Source organism: Apteryx mantelli, chromosome 22 (genome assembly GCF_036417845.1).
Source record: "Apteryx mantelli isolate bAptMan1 chromosome 22, bAptMan1.hap1, whole genome shotgun sequence".
In the NCBI taxonomy this organism is placed as follows: domain Eukaryota; kingdom Metazoa; phylum Chordata; class Aves; order Apterygiformes; family Apterygidae; genus Apteryx; species Apteryx mantelli.
Window position 1 is genome coordinate 13,802,897 of NC_089999.1, and position 18,146 is coordinate 13,821,042.

Sequence of the window (18,146 nt, forward strand, 5' to 3'; positions counted from 1 at the left end):
GCCCCGCCGCGCACTGGCGCATCCGACCCGAGCCGCACCGCCGCCCGCCACGCCCCGCGCCGCGCCGCGCCCCGCCACGCCCCGCGCCGCGCCGCGCCGCCGCGCCCCTCTCGCGAGAGCGCCTCGTCTCGCGAGACCCGCGCGCCCGCGCCTGCGCGCGCCCCTCCTCCCCCCCCCCCCCCCCAACGGCCGTTACGCGCGCGAGCGCCTCAACCGTCGCCGGGATGGCGGCAGCTGCTGTCGTGAGGGATCCCCGCTCCCCTCCCTGGCCTGGCCTGGCCGCGGCTCTCCGCCCCGAGGCGCCCGCAGAGCCTTGCGCCTCCTCCCTCCTCGGGGGCGGCTCCTGCCGTGCTTTCTGCTGTGACCAGGCCTTCCGCGTCCGATCCGCGGCAAAGGCCGAGGAGCGGCTGTTTGCTCCTGACGGCTGGATTTGAACCTCTTTGCTCCAGCTGCTCAGCCCTGTCTCTCTGCTGGGATGGCTGCGTTCTTCTCGAGCCCAGAGTCACAGCGTTTGATTGTCTCCTAATACAGCCAGACACTGGTAGCTACCACCATGCTGTTCAAACACGTCATCAGAGGCAAATCTCTGCTAGTATGCAAAGTTTTAGACACAGGCTGCCAATGCTCAGCTGCTGAAGAAATGTTCAGTAGTAAGCAAGCGTATTAGCCAGCAGCTATAGCAATGCCAGGTTGGAGTCTGCCTACCAGGCTGAACCAGACTGACAAATGAAAATCCATGTTCAGCAAGGTAATCGCTTAGATGCAGTAGCGCTACGTTGGGTTTAATGGGGGATTTGTTTTCATTTCATTGTTAAACACTTGCTACATTTCCCCCCAGAGCTTTTTGCATCCTTAAGAGAAATAGGGTGTGTAAATGATTATTGTGTCCCAAGGAATCTCTGAGGATTTGGGGAGGGGATGCACAGCTGAAAAGTGCATGGTGGTGTTGCTGACACTGGAGTGGTTTGCAGGGCATGGGTCCGCTCCTCGCTGACGCTAGCTTGCAGGACAGCTCTGGGCAAGTCACCTGGAGCAGACTGTGGGAAATGGTTGTAGTTACTCTAAGGAGCTTGTGAGTTTGCACTGCAGGCAGACATGGAAGAGGAAAAGGATACAGGGTGTGGCTTGAGCAATCTGAGCCGCAGCCATTCCCCGGGGAAAAGTTTGGTGCTGACCCTAATGATGAGTCGCTGTTAATTTCTGTGTTAATAAAACTGTAACACCCAGAAGAGGAGGAGTTTGGCCTCCATGCTGGGTCTTTGTGGGTAGAGCAGTTTGGGAGTGGTGAATCCTCTCTCCAAATAATCCAGCACAGTTGCATGGAAAAGCGAGGAGTCACGGGAGTCAGTTTTTTCTAGGATGCTTCTCCTTCCCATGCAGCCTAGCAAAGTCCTTGCTCCTGCTGCAAACCAGAGGGCATCTGCTGCATCTGGGCACTGAGATGTTCCCTGGGGACACTGCTTTACTTGCACCCATTCGGCATTTGTTTCTGCCTTGTGTGCAGTGAAGAGGAAACTGGTGGTGGTTTGTTACTGGACCCTTCCTGGTAGCAGAGGTGGCTCTGGATTTCCCAAGGGAACAACTCAAGCACCCTTTTATCATCTTGAAACTCAGTGGCAGAGTCAGAGGGAAGAAATAGGCAAGGGAGAGATGGCTCATGCAAGCATGCTTTGGGGAAGAAGAAGAGGTGGCAGGGCACAGCAAAGAAGTGAGTAAAGAGCCATTAAAACAGAGCTGAAGCAGTGTATAAAAGCCTCAGTCTTCATCCTTAGAGCCTGTGTACCTGTGAGACCCTGGTCTTCCTCTTCATCTAGAAGCAACAAAGTGCTCAAAATTAGCCTCCTTTCTCCAGTAACCAAGTCTTTCATTCTACAGAACATTTTCAGTTCTTACAGATTGCCGAGCTGTAAGCAGCATGCTATAATGTATGTTCTGTAAATGATGCAGGAAATGTACTATTGTGAACACTTTAACAATTGGATACCAAGCTAATTTTTTTAGCCTAACTAACCAGGCTAGTAACTGGAATTAAAACTGCTCAGTTGTTCATTTACACATGTATGCAGCAGACAGTTAGTACATTTGACAGTGTGAATGAGTAACTTGGACAAATCACAAAATATTGTCTGAGCGGGATTGTCTTCTCAAATTACTCATTTGTATGTTTCTGTGCAAAGTTCTTGGTTTGCCTAAATCATTTTATTTTGTTTAGAGCAGTCATAAATTAGAAACATCTGTTTACATACGACCAAATGCATAATATGAAGTGAAAAAAATTAATGCTATGACTTTGCCCTTTTAATGCCTAATCTGAAAATCTCAGATGATTGTATAAGAATTCCTGTCAACTGACTGCAATCCTTAACTGTTACAGTGGGACAATTCAGGCATTGAGATGTTGAGAGATTTATCCAAGGTCACGAAGGCAATCTGTGTGAGACACAAGTAGTGACTGTAAACATTTTAAGCTCTTGGGACAGGAATGATATCTTACTCTGCATGCATTGCATAGCCTAGTGGAGCTCTTATCTCAGTTGAAGTCTGTACGCTTTACCATAGTGAAACCAAAAAATAAAATTCTGTTGAGTAATCCTAAAATCATAACTATAAGTCACATAAAACAAACACTGCTAATAGAATGAATAACTGCTTCTGTGGCTGACGAGTCACATTCTTCATGCAGAAAACCGTACACGTTCCTGAATTTTCCATGAGTGGGAAACAGCGTTCTAGACTGCTAGTTAAATTTTAGTGATGATTTAAAAAACAAACAAATGTTCCTGGTAAGAAAAATTGGTCCCATACAAGGTAAAAGGATTACTGAAGACAAGAAAAGAACAGATAAGCTATGTCAGCATCCTCAAGGTCAATTTATTCTTGCTTTTTTTTTAACCTGTGCCTTTGTTGTAAATTACAGGTATACCCATTAACATCTCAGACAGAACCGGAAAATTAAAGCCAACAGAAGCATACCTGCTGAATTGCTTTGCAGGGTATTTGATCTGAGCCTCAGAGTGATAGAGCAGGTTCCCTACTCTTAGCACAAGCTTGGTTTCACCTGTCTGTAAGTGGGTCATTGCTCCAAATGCTGCAGTGCAGAAAAGCCCCACTCCCACAGCCACAACAGACCCCTCATCTCCACACAGAAGGTAGAGAGCTACCATGGGTGAGAGGTTGTGTCATTTCTGAGAACCATGCCTGTCTGTACAGGAGTTCCTCAAAGCAGTGCAGCTGTGTGGACACTGAGCTTGATGAAGGGAGTACCAGTAATTTTCCCTCTTTCAGGAATTGCATGAGACCAGCAGCTAAAAAAAAAGGTGGGCCTGGCTGGACAGAGGAGCAGAGAAGAATAAGACCTGGAGAACAGATCCTGTGCAGCTTTCAGAAGGACAGAATGCACGGAGTGGGGTGATGGCCTCTTTTCCCCTTTGGGAGAGCAGCTCCTCACGTGAGTAATTCAATATTCAGCAGCACAGATACCTTTGCTGTTTGATCCTCACTGCACTGAGGCATTAGATGCTACATGTTCTGGGTAAATTAAGAAGTTTCTTCCTTCATTTTGTTGTCCTGCCCCTACCACCTCAGTGGTCTTCCTTGTGTTTGTATTTTGGAGCTTTTGTATGTTTTGTATTGCTCTGAACCAGCCTCTTCTTTGCCTTAGTGCTGCTGTTTCTGCCCTGCCTCCAGACCATGTTCAGTCATGTCTGTTTACAGACAGTTGGGTGGGTCTCTCACACTACGCAGAACTGTTTGTTGCACTCTCATTGCATGTGCTAGCTGCTGTGAGGAGAACTGAAAAGCCTCTTCTTTTACTTGCCTGACACTGTGCTAAATGCACTCCAGGGCTCTTTCTGAGAATGACTAGTCTTGCAGTGAGCTCTAGTAGGAGTAGGAGAAGGGAGCAGTTAGTAAACTGCTCTTGGTGGGTTTTCTCTACCAAGGAAGGGAAAATACCTCTGATACTGCAAGGAGCAGGGGGAGCACAGCCAGCAAGTGGAGGAGCTTCACAGAAAACAAATTAGAGCAAAGGGAATGAAGCCCAGGAAAGGGCAAAGGCAGTCATTGGCCCATGGCCTGGAGTCTTATGTCCATCTCTAAGTAGCCTTTGGCAGCTGAGTCAATAACCCAGAGCTTGGAAAAGTCAGTCTCAGTTAGGTCTTTTATGATAGGCCTCTTCTGGGCCCGGCCATTTGATTTACCTGTGTTTTCAAAGGCTGTGGAGGAGGTCTGGATGCCCAATTCTTGTTCAGTTCAGTAAATTTGTTGTGTAGGGCATCCAGATCTCCTAGGTAGATCTCATTTTCTAAGTACATTAACCAGGGGGTAGAAGCAGCGTAACAGATCTTGCTAGCTTTTCTGAAGGACAGTCTGCTATGAGAAAAAAATTTAAATTACAATTTAATAGTTCAGTGGGAGTTTCTTTAGCACATAGTTAGACTTACTCTTTGCTATTTATAGCCCTATCATTTGAATATCCCCAAGGATGCAGTCATCAGACTTTTCTTCATTATTGCTTTGAAGAACAAACCTGTACTTGTTTTAACAAGTCACATCACAGGAGACATTATTCTACACTCTCCACCCACACAACCCTGGGATTTATTTTCATTTGAGGATTTGTTAAACATTTCAGCAGTCAACCGAAGGAACCAATGTTACAAGACACGTAGGATTCACCACCTATAAATCATGAACTTTACTTGTGGGAAAGGAACATACTTGCTTTGAGATGGAATGGTCAGTAGCACTCTTCATGGATACAAGAGGTTGGCTTTAGTTTTTAGTTCTGTGACACTGAGTGACTAATCATAATGGTATTACATCTGTTTAAGTTCAAGTGCTTTCTGTCTACCTTTCCTATACAGATGAGTCTAAGAAAGAAAAGATAAAAATAAAGAAAGAAAAGAAAAAGCATTTGACAATCACAGAAGTGACAAACCTGCTGTAGAATTCAATCCTATAGTACGACATAAAGGACCAAATTTCACCACATATTATTCATATGGGTGTTAGTTTATCTGGAGCAGCAGTTGACCCACAACAACATTTTGTCATGTTAACAGATGGCTCCAAGCCATTCTGGGGTCAGCCAACTGCAGCAAAGAATAGGACATTCTTCTCTCTCACCCCTGCTTCCTCAACAACAGCTCACTGTGAAAGACTGGATAGCTATTTCCCTTATCATCTGATGCATCTTCTTAAGCCAGTTGCCCATAGCTGTGAAGCAGCCTGGGATGAGGCTAATCCTAGCAGTGATACTGCCATCCTGAGGTATCAAATTTATCATAATTTTCGTGCCATAGTTTCCCATAGCAGTAGCATTCCACCTGCCTCAGAAAAGGGCTTTTGGCTTTAACGTTTGTGCCTGTTTCTATATCTGGGATATCAAAAATATTAACATTGAGAGGACTTGTTATTCAAAGTCAGAGCTGTTTGGAAATACTTATGCCAGCAGGAGAGACAGCTTAGTGCTTTGGAATTATCCGCATCACCTCACAGGTCAGTCCTACTGCAGGAGTTCACAGCAATTGTGAATAACAACTTCCTTTCCCTTTTTCCCTGTACAGTTTTACCCTACTTAACCTTAGAACAGAATTTATACCCCTGCATCCATAAAGTTCTGAATTACCTTTTCCTGTGTAAAATATTCTCGCAGCAGCAACATCAGTCAGGCAAGGATTTTGAAGCTATTTCCTAAGACCTAACTGCTTGCTTGAGGGGTGCCATTTTTTCATGTATGTACACAGTTGTTCAGTTGCCTTAAGACATAGCTAAAATAACTCTTTCTCCTAACATTACTTTTATTCAATTACTGTGTAACTACAGTATATTTTGTGATCTCAAATGGCAGAGAAGGTTAACCGTCCAAAAGAGATGTTTTCAGCAATAGTGATTTAGTATGTGGTGTTCAGGACATATCTGCAGTACAGCTCCCCATTCTAGTCAAAGCTGCTATTTCCAATTTAGGATTAATGAGCATTTCCTCTAAAGTAAATGTGTTTCTGTAGAAGCACAACAAATTCCAATAACTTTAGCCTTTTAATCTTTTTGCTAAGAGAAAAACAAAACAAAACAGATAACTCCTTACCTAGTTATTTTCATCTCTCTGACCCACATATGAGCTTTGCCTTTGTCTCACCTGGGTGCAGCAAGCATCTGTATTTTCTAATTATCTGTACTAATACAGGGGTTAATGTAGAGAGCAGGAAAAGTCTGCTTTATTGTGTGTGGGAGAGGAGGAGGATCTTGCCTTCTTTTGGTTAGGTAGCAAAACAAGAAAATCCGAAAGCCCTCTCAGAAAAAGTTTCTGAAACTGCTACTCTTCCATTCATACAATCCTTATCTACTGGCAAGAGAAATGTTACAGTGAGTCAGCTGGTCCCTATTTCAAGTGCATATAGTTGGGTGTGTGTTTTCAACTGAGCAGGCCCAGTAGCGTTTAGTATGCAGGAACAATAAGATGTCTCAGAAGAATTCAATGCAGTCTCACTTTAATGTGTTTTTACATCTTTTTACGATTCACAAAGCCAGAATATAAGTACTTATACATTTTAAATAGGAAAGTAATATATTCCCTAAAAGAAAAATAGATTTGATTAATCAAGTTTGTCATAAAAGTTGCCTCTGACAGTTGAAACTTCAAGCTTCTAAGCTAAAAAAGCCCAAATAGACAAATTATACTGAAATGTTCTTTAAAGACCAAGCAGCTGTTTTATTAAAATATTAAATTTACATTTTAAAAAGAAATATTCTGGTTATTTCAATTATGATAATCTTATTGAAGTGACATGAAATTCATGACAATGGGCATTATTCTGCCTTTGGATAACTGAGTACAGAATTTGGACAATCAGCTTTGCCATTATATAGAAATGTGCAAGATCACATACAGGGAAAAAACACTGTGGAAAGACAAATCCAAGACACTGGATTTCAACGTGATTCTGATTTTTCCCAGAGATAGCAGGTTTTCAGTCCTGGGACTAGGACTGGATCCAAAGCCTGCTGTGATGAGGCCCTTAGTTTAGACCCAAAGAACCAATCTAAATCTCACTGTTCCAAGAAACAGAAAAAGGATTTGAGAAAATACCAACTTTATCCCAGAACACAAGAAGTGAATGACCTTCAAACAACTTGGAGCAGGTTGAATTTACATTTTACTTCAAAAAAAAAAAAAAAAAGGGAAAGTACATACATGAGGGGAAAATGGGGTGAACAACAATTATCTGAAACCAGGTTTCTACCGTATTCACCTACAGTTACCAACTGTGTTTGAATCAGCAGGGCTCTTGCCAGCTGTCGCACACTTGCTTACAATATGAACAGGATTGTGGATCAAGGAAACATTTTCAAAGTTGAGGCCCAAATGGAAATAGTAAGATATCATACACAGTGTAAGTTTATAATACACAGCTTTTTTTTAAATGACAACGCAACAGCAGGAAGGAGAAGTAGTAGTTAACAGTTACTAACACTAGAATAATCAAATTTGTATGTTATACATATACAGCAACTAACTGCTTTACAAAAAAAGCAAAATAATACAATATATTGTCACATGTATTTACAGTGTAGTAAATATACTTTTCTGTCAAATTTTACACAAAACTATTTACAGGTGAATATACTGCATTAAAAAAAATTGTGGGACCAACACTAAAAGTGACTTTTTGTGGTAAGTTTGTTGCATAACAATAAGACGTGCTTCATTACGTTTGAAAAAAATTAACCTTAGAATGAAACAGAAAAAGCCCTAAAACCTACAACCCAGTTAGGAATAGAGCACTGGAACGCTCCCAAATGCTCAGTCCACAATACTTATTTGAAATGTTTCCTGTTCTTGGAAACCTCATGCACATTAAAGCAGAAACATTGGCATAATTAACAGGTAGGTTATGCACTATTCAAATACTACTGAATTATCTTTAAGTCAGGGAAAATACAAACACAAACAAAATGTTAATCATCTTTACAGTACTTAGCTGTAGTTAGTGCGTAATGGATAACAGGTTCTAAAACAGGGGTGTCAAACATACAGTCCCCATGATGTATTTATATGGTCCACATGTTAAAAATCAGATTTTTCTGAATCTAAGTTTTCATTTCAAAATGCGCAGATTCCATGGCAGCAGAGCTAATCTTCAAAAAGCGACTAGAGTAACCACTGCAATGATGAGTGCCCTAGTCTGCCCTAGCCCTGCCTCAGCCTGCCTGAAACAATGACTCTAAGGTCTGAACTCAGGTCTCCCAGTTGTTAGATCAGATTTCAAGCCCACTGATCCTGAAGCATCATCACCAGCAACTAACCGCTGATTACTATCGTAAATGGAGTAACAGGACGAGGAAAGAAACAAAGCAGACTGGATGGGGAATTGAGAGTGTTGCTCACAGGAATGAAACAGAAGGATAGAGAATACTCAAAACAGGAAAAGGGAACAAATAAAGGAGGATGTGAGAAAGAAAACAAAAAGGCAAAGTAATAGCAATGGTTATTATAAGGAGCAGGCTTTCTGAGTGATGAATGTGACAGTAAGGCACTGAACAACCAATTACTAATAGAAGTTTAGTCATTATAGAAAGGCCATGTTTTCCCCCTTTATCTAAAGAACAAGTTTCCTAACTATTGATACTGGAGATTACTTTGCTGTGTATCTGGGTGTACATGGTCCTGAATATAAACCTTGGCCACAGACTACATATTACACACAAAATTCAGCTCTCTTTTCCTAACGTGTTTGACACCCCTGCTCTAAAAAGTTCAGGTCCTCTCACTGAACCCTGCAGTGAAAACATTAAATGACACCCTGCTGCCCCCCTCTGAAGAAATAGATCAATTTTGTTGACTTGCTTTATGAGGGTAGCAGTTTTGGTCAGCTAGGACTGAGAGCGTGGAGTAGTTCTAGTTCTCACATGAAAATGTTAATCGCTATCTGTTTTGATTTCACGTTACACATTTCATATAATTTATTAATTCCAATTTAGGGACGTCTTTTTTTTATAGAGGCAATCCAAAATATTGAAAGATATTGAGATGCACTCAGTCCAAACAAAACTGATTTGGTAGTTAATCTGAATTTATTTATTTTTTTAAGAAAATCTTCTTATAGGAGAAACAAATAACCAAAACCTATCTTTTGCTAACAGTAAATTACCTTTATGGGAGATTTTTTTCCTATCTACAGCAAGAACAAATTTTCAGACTTCTACAATTCATTGTCTTCAGCAAAACTGAAAGGGCTGGAATTAGCTTGATTCAACATGATCAAGTGCAAACTGACAGTGATATTAGAGTTGGCTATTACACAATTTGATATATGAGATGAGAAGGGTTTTTAAATCAGTGACTCCCAAAGTTATAAATGCATAGCAGCTTAGAACATGGCTCGAGTCACTGCTCTATTCCTAAATTCAGTTCTAGCCTCATAATTCATTTCATAGATTTGTATCAATTCAGTAACCACATTTCTACTGCAGTTCCTACACAATCAATAATAAAAAAATTTGGTTAATTGCACAAGTCTTCATATTTTCCAAGATACCTATTTCAAGATTATTAATTGTAAGTTTTCCTCTTGTTTTGGCAAACTATTTGCATATTAAGTTTGTGTTCATAGTTTTTCCAGGACTGTAAACAAATTAAAAAAAATTGTTATTTTAATGAATCAATACAATAAAGGCATTTTATTTACATAAACATGTTACATTGTTACTGTGTGGATAAATGTGAATTATGTGCTATATCAATAAAATCTGAACACTTAATTGTACCATTCTCTAAATAATTTAGCTGTGGAGTTTGATTTACTGAAAGCCACTAATAAAATTGCACTATAGGATTTTTTTTTTAATATAGTGGATATATTTTATTTCCTTTAAAGCCACTTATAAATTGTTAATTTCTAACATACAACAGGGATCTGAAACTACAAAGTTTAACTGTTCTTTAGCAGTAGATATACTCAGCCCTAAAATGAGCACCCAGATGACAGGCCCTTTTGTCAGAATTTATATTTACCTCTGAGATCAAATGTTCTGCACATTCTAACTCCATAAAGGTAGTATCTGCAGCACTGAGTGCTACATCTTTACACATCATGCAACATAGCAGCATATTATCACAGTCATCCATTGTTAATATACTACTGTAGTTGACAAGTCTTTCACAGTGATAGCAATTTCAGTTTCTTATAACCCCCAAATATAAATCCTTGCAAACTAAAACCCCTTGGAAGTTCTGCAAGACAGATTTGACTGCAAAGGTCTATACTGATACCAGAAATTGCACTGCAAACATTCAAACGTAACCTGGATTTGACAAAAGTGTCAGTTATCTTTAAATTCATGTACCTTAAGCAAACATTACTGTTTTTATATCATTGCTTGGGCAGCACAAAAGCAGCTTTGCCAAACACAATCTCCCAGAGTTGGAAGTTACTTCACAAAATTTTCCCCTCCATACCCCAATAGTTATTCTGCCAGGAATTTCTTGAAGGTGCATATTGTTGGGAAGGGTAAAACTAAAGTATATGCTAAATGGAAGAAAGAAGCAATAAATTTTCAACACCACTACAATGGCAGCATAGTCAGTTCTTGATGATTTTCTTTCCACTATACAACCTTTTTTAGTGCAGTTAAAGTACAGCAAAAAAAAACAAGTTTGCTTTGGAAAAAAGCCAGTTTGTCCAGTCTGGTCCATATACAGTCCAAGAATGTGAAGCTATGGTCTGGGGAATGAAGAGACTCATGTGGCCTCCTTGTCCTTTTAAATTTATTGCTAATTACTGGAATTTTAATCTAATCAACCATTTCTGGTTAAGCTCATTGTACTGCGGCTATTATAAGTTTCTTTTAAGTATGGTAAAAAAAAGTCCACAGCTAAAAATCTTACAGGTTTGAATTAAAACCAGGATTATAGTAACTTCCCCGGCTCATAAAGCCACTACCTTGAAAGGTGTGCAAACAAGATTAAGTATTAACACTTTCCTTTAAAGAAGAAACAAACAAGGCATAACAGAAGCAAGGGAGAACCATCTATGAGAAATGGCTTTCGTATTTGGACACGATACGGTACTGCAGCGTTACAGAACTCCTCGCTTCCCTCGGCTACAAGGTCCGTCAGCACCTAGAGACTGTTCAGTCGATGGTTCTGAAACACTGGCTCAAATCAAACACAGAAGAAAAGGCGGCATTAAAATTCAGGCAATGCTTCAAGAGTTGATCATCTGGCAACATGGCTGACAGGATGGGAACGTTAAAAATTAAGTGCAGCATCACAACTGGTGGAGGGCTCTTTGCAAAAGCCCACATGTCAGTCAGTCTCCAAAAAGAAAAAGAAAAAAGAAAAAAAACGCTTCACACAATCTTTTTAATGCTGTGACGTTTGAAACTGCCAGCGCTTCGCTGCTTTTGCACTTGGCTTGCGGAGCCGTGGCGCATCCTCCCGCTGTTGGAGTGTCCAGTGGTGGGCGAGAGCTCCACGTTCTCCTTGTCGATCCCTGAGGGAACACAGGGAGCACAGCGTCACTGGCCGCCCCAGCCCGGCCCCCGCGCCCGGCCACCCCGGCCCCCCACGGCCCAGGCGGCTCCTCCGGCTCACGGAGCGGCCGCCGCCGAGGCACCGGTGCAGCTGCGGGCCAGGCGCAGCACCCTCCCGCCGGAGGGACCGGGCGGCCGAGCAGCAGCGTGAGCACCGAGGCCCCCTGGCTCCCTAGCAGGGTGACCCCGACGGAATAACCCACCTGGAAGAACAGGCGAGACTGCACAATCTGCAATATTTACAAGCAGCCGCTCAGAAACGCAGCGTTTCCTAGCACAGACTGTCACCGATACTGCCCTATCCCGGAAAACGTTTCACACTCATCCTCCGAACTAGTGCATATGATGGCAGATTTACTAAAATAATCAATTGTAAGTATTTTTAAGATAAGATGCCATACAAAATCTCTGTTGATGTCTCTCAAATGAAACATGTGGTACCGCTATTTTACCACAGTACTGTGTAAGACAAAAAAATCATTTTTTCCGGATCGGATGTGAGAGCCTGTATATGGTGAAAGCACAGACCTTGGGGAGAGAAAACACATCCAGGTGCCAATCTGTGACCCATACACATCCACACGCCTGAAGACCTATGCACTCATCTACACATAATTTACTGAAGTTCAACATGACTCATTCAAATAACTTTTGTAACAAAACTGCAGACTGAATTTGATGTTAGTTTAATCTGTGTCCAAGATTAAAAGACAAAATAATTTGGCTTACGGGCACTGGCTGACATGTTTCAATCCACAATACTTTCCCATGACAAAATGAAAATATGTAGGTGTATGAACTCTTTACTCAATTCATCTAGTCACCTCCTAAGCAGAAATAAAAACTTTATTTGATATAGGGAACAGCGTACACATTTGTGAATAGAAAGGGGATGGCCAATATGATTTACATGGATGAACCATGGAGATGCACTAAATGTCTTTGTGCTTGGAACATTGCTAAATTTTATTCTCAGAATGTGTTTTTTTAAAAAGATTCTGCAAGTTGGGATTACCTGTTTACTTTAGCCAATGTACATTAAGGATCTGAAGATGCATTTACCTCTTTTGTCTTTCCTCTTTTTTGTTAATTTTCCCTACAGACTCAGTTGAGTAGCAGCATTAAAATTAAGCGCTAACACTAACATATTCCAGCTATTTCAAATTGCGTTGTATTAATGCCTGACACCTAGGGCCATCTAGAGAGAAATGTATACATTTAAGATGAACATTTAAATATTTTCAGAAGTTTTTTTCTGTAAAATGCTGAGGAATGTCACATTCTCTCACTCATACAATTTGTTTAGTGCACCTTACACCTAAATGTAAAAGCAGCTAAAACACAAACATTTTGAAAACAGTTGCTAAGCACATGCAGACTAGTGTGTTCGAATGTCTCATCTATCGCGTGTTCCACAGCACCCCCTGGGCAGCAAATCCCATGCACTGAAGAGAGCCGTGGGACTACGCCTGCTTTTGAATAATCCTGTTCAGTTTTATATATATAATGTATATATGTATGTATGTATGTGTATATAGTCACTATAAATAACATTAATATACATAATGACAGGAAAAGCACTCAAAATATGATTGGAGCTGCCCTAGTAACACGTGGGCCAGCGAGATTCAGGGGTCTCCACTTTACGAGCCTGGTGAGACCCTTTGGCTTTGGCAGCTGCCTTGACACCTCCGTGGCCGACAGCAGCATCCGCTCCTGTCCCTGGGGACGCGGGCTCCCCACTCACGGGCACACATGCCAAAAGGCTTCTTGGCAGAATCTACATGGATGCCAGAAAACAAAATACTCTCTCCATTACCCTAAGAAGCAGTACTTCTGAATTACGAGAAGGGCAATACTAGGGACAAAGCTTGGACAAATTTGCATTATTGCTTTTCTAGCCTGCTCTTTCATATCACCTTTTGTGAAAAAGGATTTCTCAGGCAGCCAAAAAAGTCTTGTTCTATAAACCGCTAAGAAATAACCAGAGATCCGTACTGAGCAGTTTATAAAGTTACGGCACATTTGAACAAATGAAACAAATGTTCACAGTTGAACTCCAGGCACCCATGGAGGGAAGCCCGTCTCTGTACAGTGGGTGGAAAAAGAGCGTTCCTAGAGGGACCGGGAGCTCGGCCCAGGCACCTAACTTTGATGACCTGACCTGTCTTTGGAGGAGACCCCCCCCCTCAATAAGTAACATCACTGCAGAGCTCTTCCAGTCACAGGTTCTTGCCTTAACAAGGCATCAACAGTCGGAAAAGGTGAAATACTGCTTTCAGGAGCCACTTCTTGTTTCCAGTTGAGCTATGCGTCTAATTAAAATCATATGCAACAGCAATGCAAGAGTTTGATTTAATTCCTCTCAGAGCCCAAGCTGTGCCCGGATATCAGCGTATTTAGTTTGGCCTGGGAACAATCCTCTGGCTTAAGGGCTGCAGATGACTGGCTAGAGGAGATAAAACGTTCACCCAGCACATCAGGGGTTTCCCTCCACCCTCAAAACATTCGCACCAGTATCTGCACTCAGAGGTCACTGAAAGCACTGAATGAAAGTCTCTCTCCCAGAGCTCTTTTTGGCTCTAGTTTTGAGAGCATTCACTGAACATGTTCTAAGAGCACCCACTGAACAAACTAAAGTTTAATAAAAGTCTCTTCTGCCTTTGTATTCCCCAAGAGGAAGAGCTGACAGACTGAACATCTGCCTAAACTATGGGCTTCTTCCAGACCAAAATAAGTGTCTGGCATTAAACAGGGGAATGGCTGTGCAAGGAAGGCTCGCGTCTGAACCTGCAGAATTCTGTTTTGATGGCAGAAGCTGATTCTTGCCACCAGGGAAGATTTTTGGTATACAGGTACCAAATCCCACCTCAATACTGAATCTCTGCTCATGAGCAGAAAGATCAGAGCAAGCGCATAATAGACAAATACTGAGAGGAATCTGCCTCACTCTTAGGAGGAATATGAACTGCAAGGTTTATTTTGTATGCATCAGAAGCAGAACTGACGCAGGTTATCACTTGAGAGTTAAATGTCAAAGTGTAGACACCAACTACAATGATTGAAATCCTGGCAAATCAAGATTAAAAAAAAAAGGATCAATAACTAAGTTTTAACAAGGAGAAGTACAGAAACCGTTTTCTAAGGCTGTTAACAAGAAACACACACAAAGCAGCTGAGTCTGGAAATCTTTGCAAGAACTGCCCTGGCATAGGCGCAGCTCCACCAAATCAAGGTAGGAGGAGGCTCGCAGAGCACACGGTGAGGCTGAAACCAGGCAGGATTTACACCCAGGTGCACACACCTTCCTAAGAAGCATTCGATGTTCCCTGCAGGACAAGGTAACTGTTAGTATGTTGTGCTAAAAGAATCACATTGAACAACTCTCAAAAGTGAACTGTGTTAGTGTAAACTGCACACTGACACAACAACAACGCATGAAAGCCTTGGGTTACAAGCCGTTATCCCTAACATCTTAGGGGACAGTCAATCATTTGAAGATATAAAAGCTGAAACCTCTGCTTGCTGCAGACGTGCTTCCAGGCAGTTACTACTTTTATCCTGATACTATTTTGTCGTAATCACTCCTGTACCAGTAGCTCAGCGTAATGGAGCTTCTGCCATGGTGCTTCTGCAACAAAATGAGCATCTTTGCTGCAGCTTTATTGACCCTCTCACTGCTTACAGTAAGTGTGTGGCACTGGAATGAATAGCATAAGGAAAAGTATTTTAATGGGAGAGGCTAAAAGTACAATCAACAGCAAAATTTAGGATGTATGACAGTGAATAAAGAGGTTAAGGCAAAATCCTATTATTATAAATTATGTCTCCCACAGATTTTTGTCTCATTCATATAAGAAATTGTCTCATTTGCATTAGCAAGAACAGAGAATACTCGCCACTCTTTCACACAGTTACAGGGACAATTTCTAAACTCCAGCCGGAAGCTGGCTGTGGGCAGCGCCGTCCTTCCCCTCCCTGCATGGGTGTGATCTTACAAAACCCTGGCTATGATGGGAAGAGGAAGCAACCCACAGGTGGAAGCAAAAAAAAAAAAAAAAAAAAAAAAAAAAGGCTTCTGCAGCTTTTTGACTTCTCCATATAGAAGCGGAAATCAAATGATGTTGATGAATATCCATGTTATTGAGCCTCCATCTGCTACAGTTCAGTCCAACGAACTCACGTGCGTGCGTTTTGCTGGTGCCTGACTGATGTTAAAGCTGACTTCTTAAGAATCTGAAGAGCTCAGATGAAATAAATTCTATGTTTTAGCTTAATATCTGCAGCAGAAAAATTTCCCATATCAGACTGCCCATTCTCTATTACCAAATTTATCTCATTCTTAAGGATGTGACTTTCTTTGCCTGCTATATCATCACATATTATCATTAGCATCACACCAGAAATGCAACAGCTTAGCACTTACACTGAAGCCATTCCCATGTTTAAAGGATAAGTAAATTACTTCTCATGCCGCAAGCCCAACCCTAAAGCAGATCAAGCAGAATCTCGTGCAAATATGATGAAAGTAGAGTGTACCTTGATGAGGAAGCTGCATGAAAACTGCAGATTTAGAGCAAGGCAGAGAAGCTTCACAGACACGGAATGAAAGAAAAAAAATGTAAGTGAATAATGCCCATGACAAGGGGAGGGAGAGGAAGGGGAGAAGAGATGATGACAGACAAAACATTCATAAACAATGATTTTGCCTAGTTCTGTATCCAGAAGCAAGAAATGGAATTTTTCACATATCTGCAACTTAACATGTTTGTTACCATAATAAAAAAAACTTACTCAAATGAAACTGTTTCTTTAACTCAATGTGATAAAGTAACTTGTCACTGCTAAAACACTTGATTTTCTTGTTCAGTGGTTCTTAGATCAGGGTAAGCGGATGACCCGCCTGCATCCTTACTAGTACCGCGGCCGCCTTGCTCTTTCAAGAAATCTGTAGTTCACCTTTACTTCATATTCTAGAATTCTTTCACCAATATTTTTTTGTCTTGGTAGACTGTAGGTCTTTCACTACTTATGCTCTCATGCTTGTCGATACGGTGAGGAAAGAACAGGCCCATGTGCACAGCAATGATAATGCCACCATATCACTAGACACAATACAAAGCGGCCAGAGAAGACTGATTAAATTTTTAATACAATTAAACAGCTTAAAAAGCAAATTTTGCTCCATGCAAAATTGTACTGGCTAGTATGACAGCTTAAACTAGTGAAAACTGTATGTTGACTAAGGCCAAGCAGTGCAGTGCCAGTGGGATGGAAGTACAAAATGCAAAGCTCCTGCTGTGGCCCGGCCCCCAGTTTGAGAAAGCTGGAGAGCCCGGACCGAATCTCCAGTCCTCCTTCTGTTCAGGCTGCTAAAATGAGATGAGGACACTCAAGGAATTCAGCAAGACACTAGTAAGTAGTAAGAGATGAAGGGAAAATACCACTTAGATTAAGCATTCAGCAGAGGCTTTCCTAAAATCGCCATCACTTGAGGCTGTTTCACATTTCAATACCTAGTGTGAAACAGCGACGAAGCTGATCACTGAGCAGCTGCCTTCAGGACTCCCGTCTTGGCAAAGATGCCTTCAGTTTGCTTACACAAGAATGGAATCATTAGAAATTTTTTGCCTATATGCAATTTACAGTGTAAATCTGTTTTCTTAATAGATGTCTAAGTAAAATGGGATACTTCATTATGCATTTGAAATGCATTTTGTACTGCAGTATGCAGTACAAAGGAATACTTCATTATGCATTTTAAATGTTCAGAAATAAGTTTTAAAAGATTTAAATGTATTTTCTCCTGCACCATGTAATTATATGCCAAAATTCTTGTTACCAGTGAAGTTTTAGGGGAATAAGCTCCACATATAAGTTTAATAAAAATACTTTAAAAGAAATAATGTCTAATAATTTAAATATTAGCAGATAAAATAATGCAAAGTCAAGAGTAAAAACCTGCAAACCAGTTTTCTAAATTTTAGAGGAATTCAAGCCTATTCAAATAAACAATTTTCATAGGTTGAAACTTTGTCTTTTTTACTTTCAGCTTTTGAAAAAAATCCCAAATCTAGAAAGGCAGGTGATGAAATTATTTGAAAACTACACCTGCTTGTTAACCAACAGCTAAATACACTTCTTTCTTTCATATGAACGTCTTGTGATAACAAAGTCCTCCCTTTGTAATCACCTGCTCTTTGTAATGGTCTTTTAAATTTATATTTCCATTCAATACATGCATACAGTGGCATAAATGCGTTATTACAGATTCTTGAATATCCTGAATCATTTCACAAGTTCACTAGTTCTTCTCCGTCTCCTGAGATGGGACTCTTAACCAGTGCTGGATAAAATGTGCCTGTTTGTTTGTGGAATATTTGCAAGAAATTTTCAACAAGCCGTCTTAATTCCTTCCTCCTAGCTAACAAAGGGGAAGGAATAGAAAGTAAAGGGGGAACAAAGAGAGCCATTTGCATAACATGCTTTTTTTCCCCAGAAGAGGGCCTAATCCTGCATCATCACTTCATCCTTGTGAAAAACTGTCAGAGTTGCCACAGATGCTCCATATGAAATGGAAAGCTAGATGCCAATAATGTACTTATGCTCAC

At 41.2% G+C, this 18,146-nt stretch overlaps 1 protein-coding gene across 2 annotated transcripts in view; it reads right to left on the minus strand.

Annotated features, from left to right (window-relative positions):
• Nucleotides 1–6,474: 6,474 nt before the first annotated feature.
• NF1 (neurofibromin 1) overlaps nt 6,475–18,146 on the minus strand; it is a 111,429-nt gene continuing 99,757 nt past the window's right edge. For both annotated transcript variants that reach the window (XM_067309670.1, XM_067309669.1), the window contains one exon: nt 6,475–11,495. In XM_067309670.1, coding sequence (XP_067165771.1) covers nt 11,353–11,495 — 143 coding nt within the window. In that variant the 3' untranslated portion in view covers nt 6,475–11,352. The remainder of the gene's footprint in view (nt 11,496–18,146) is intronic.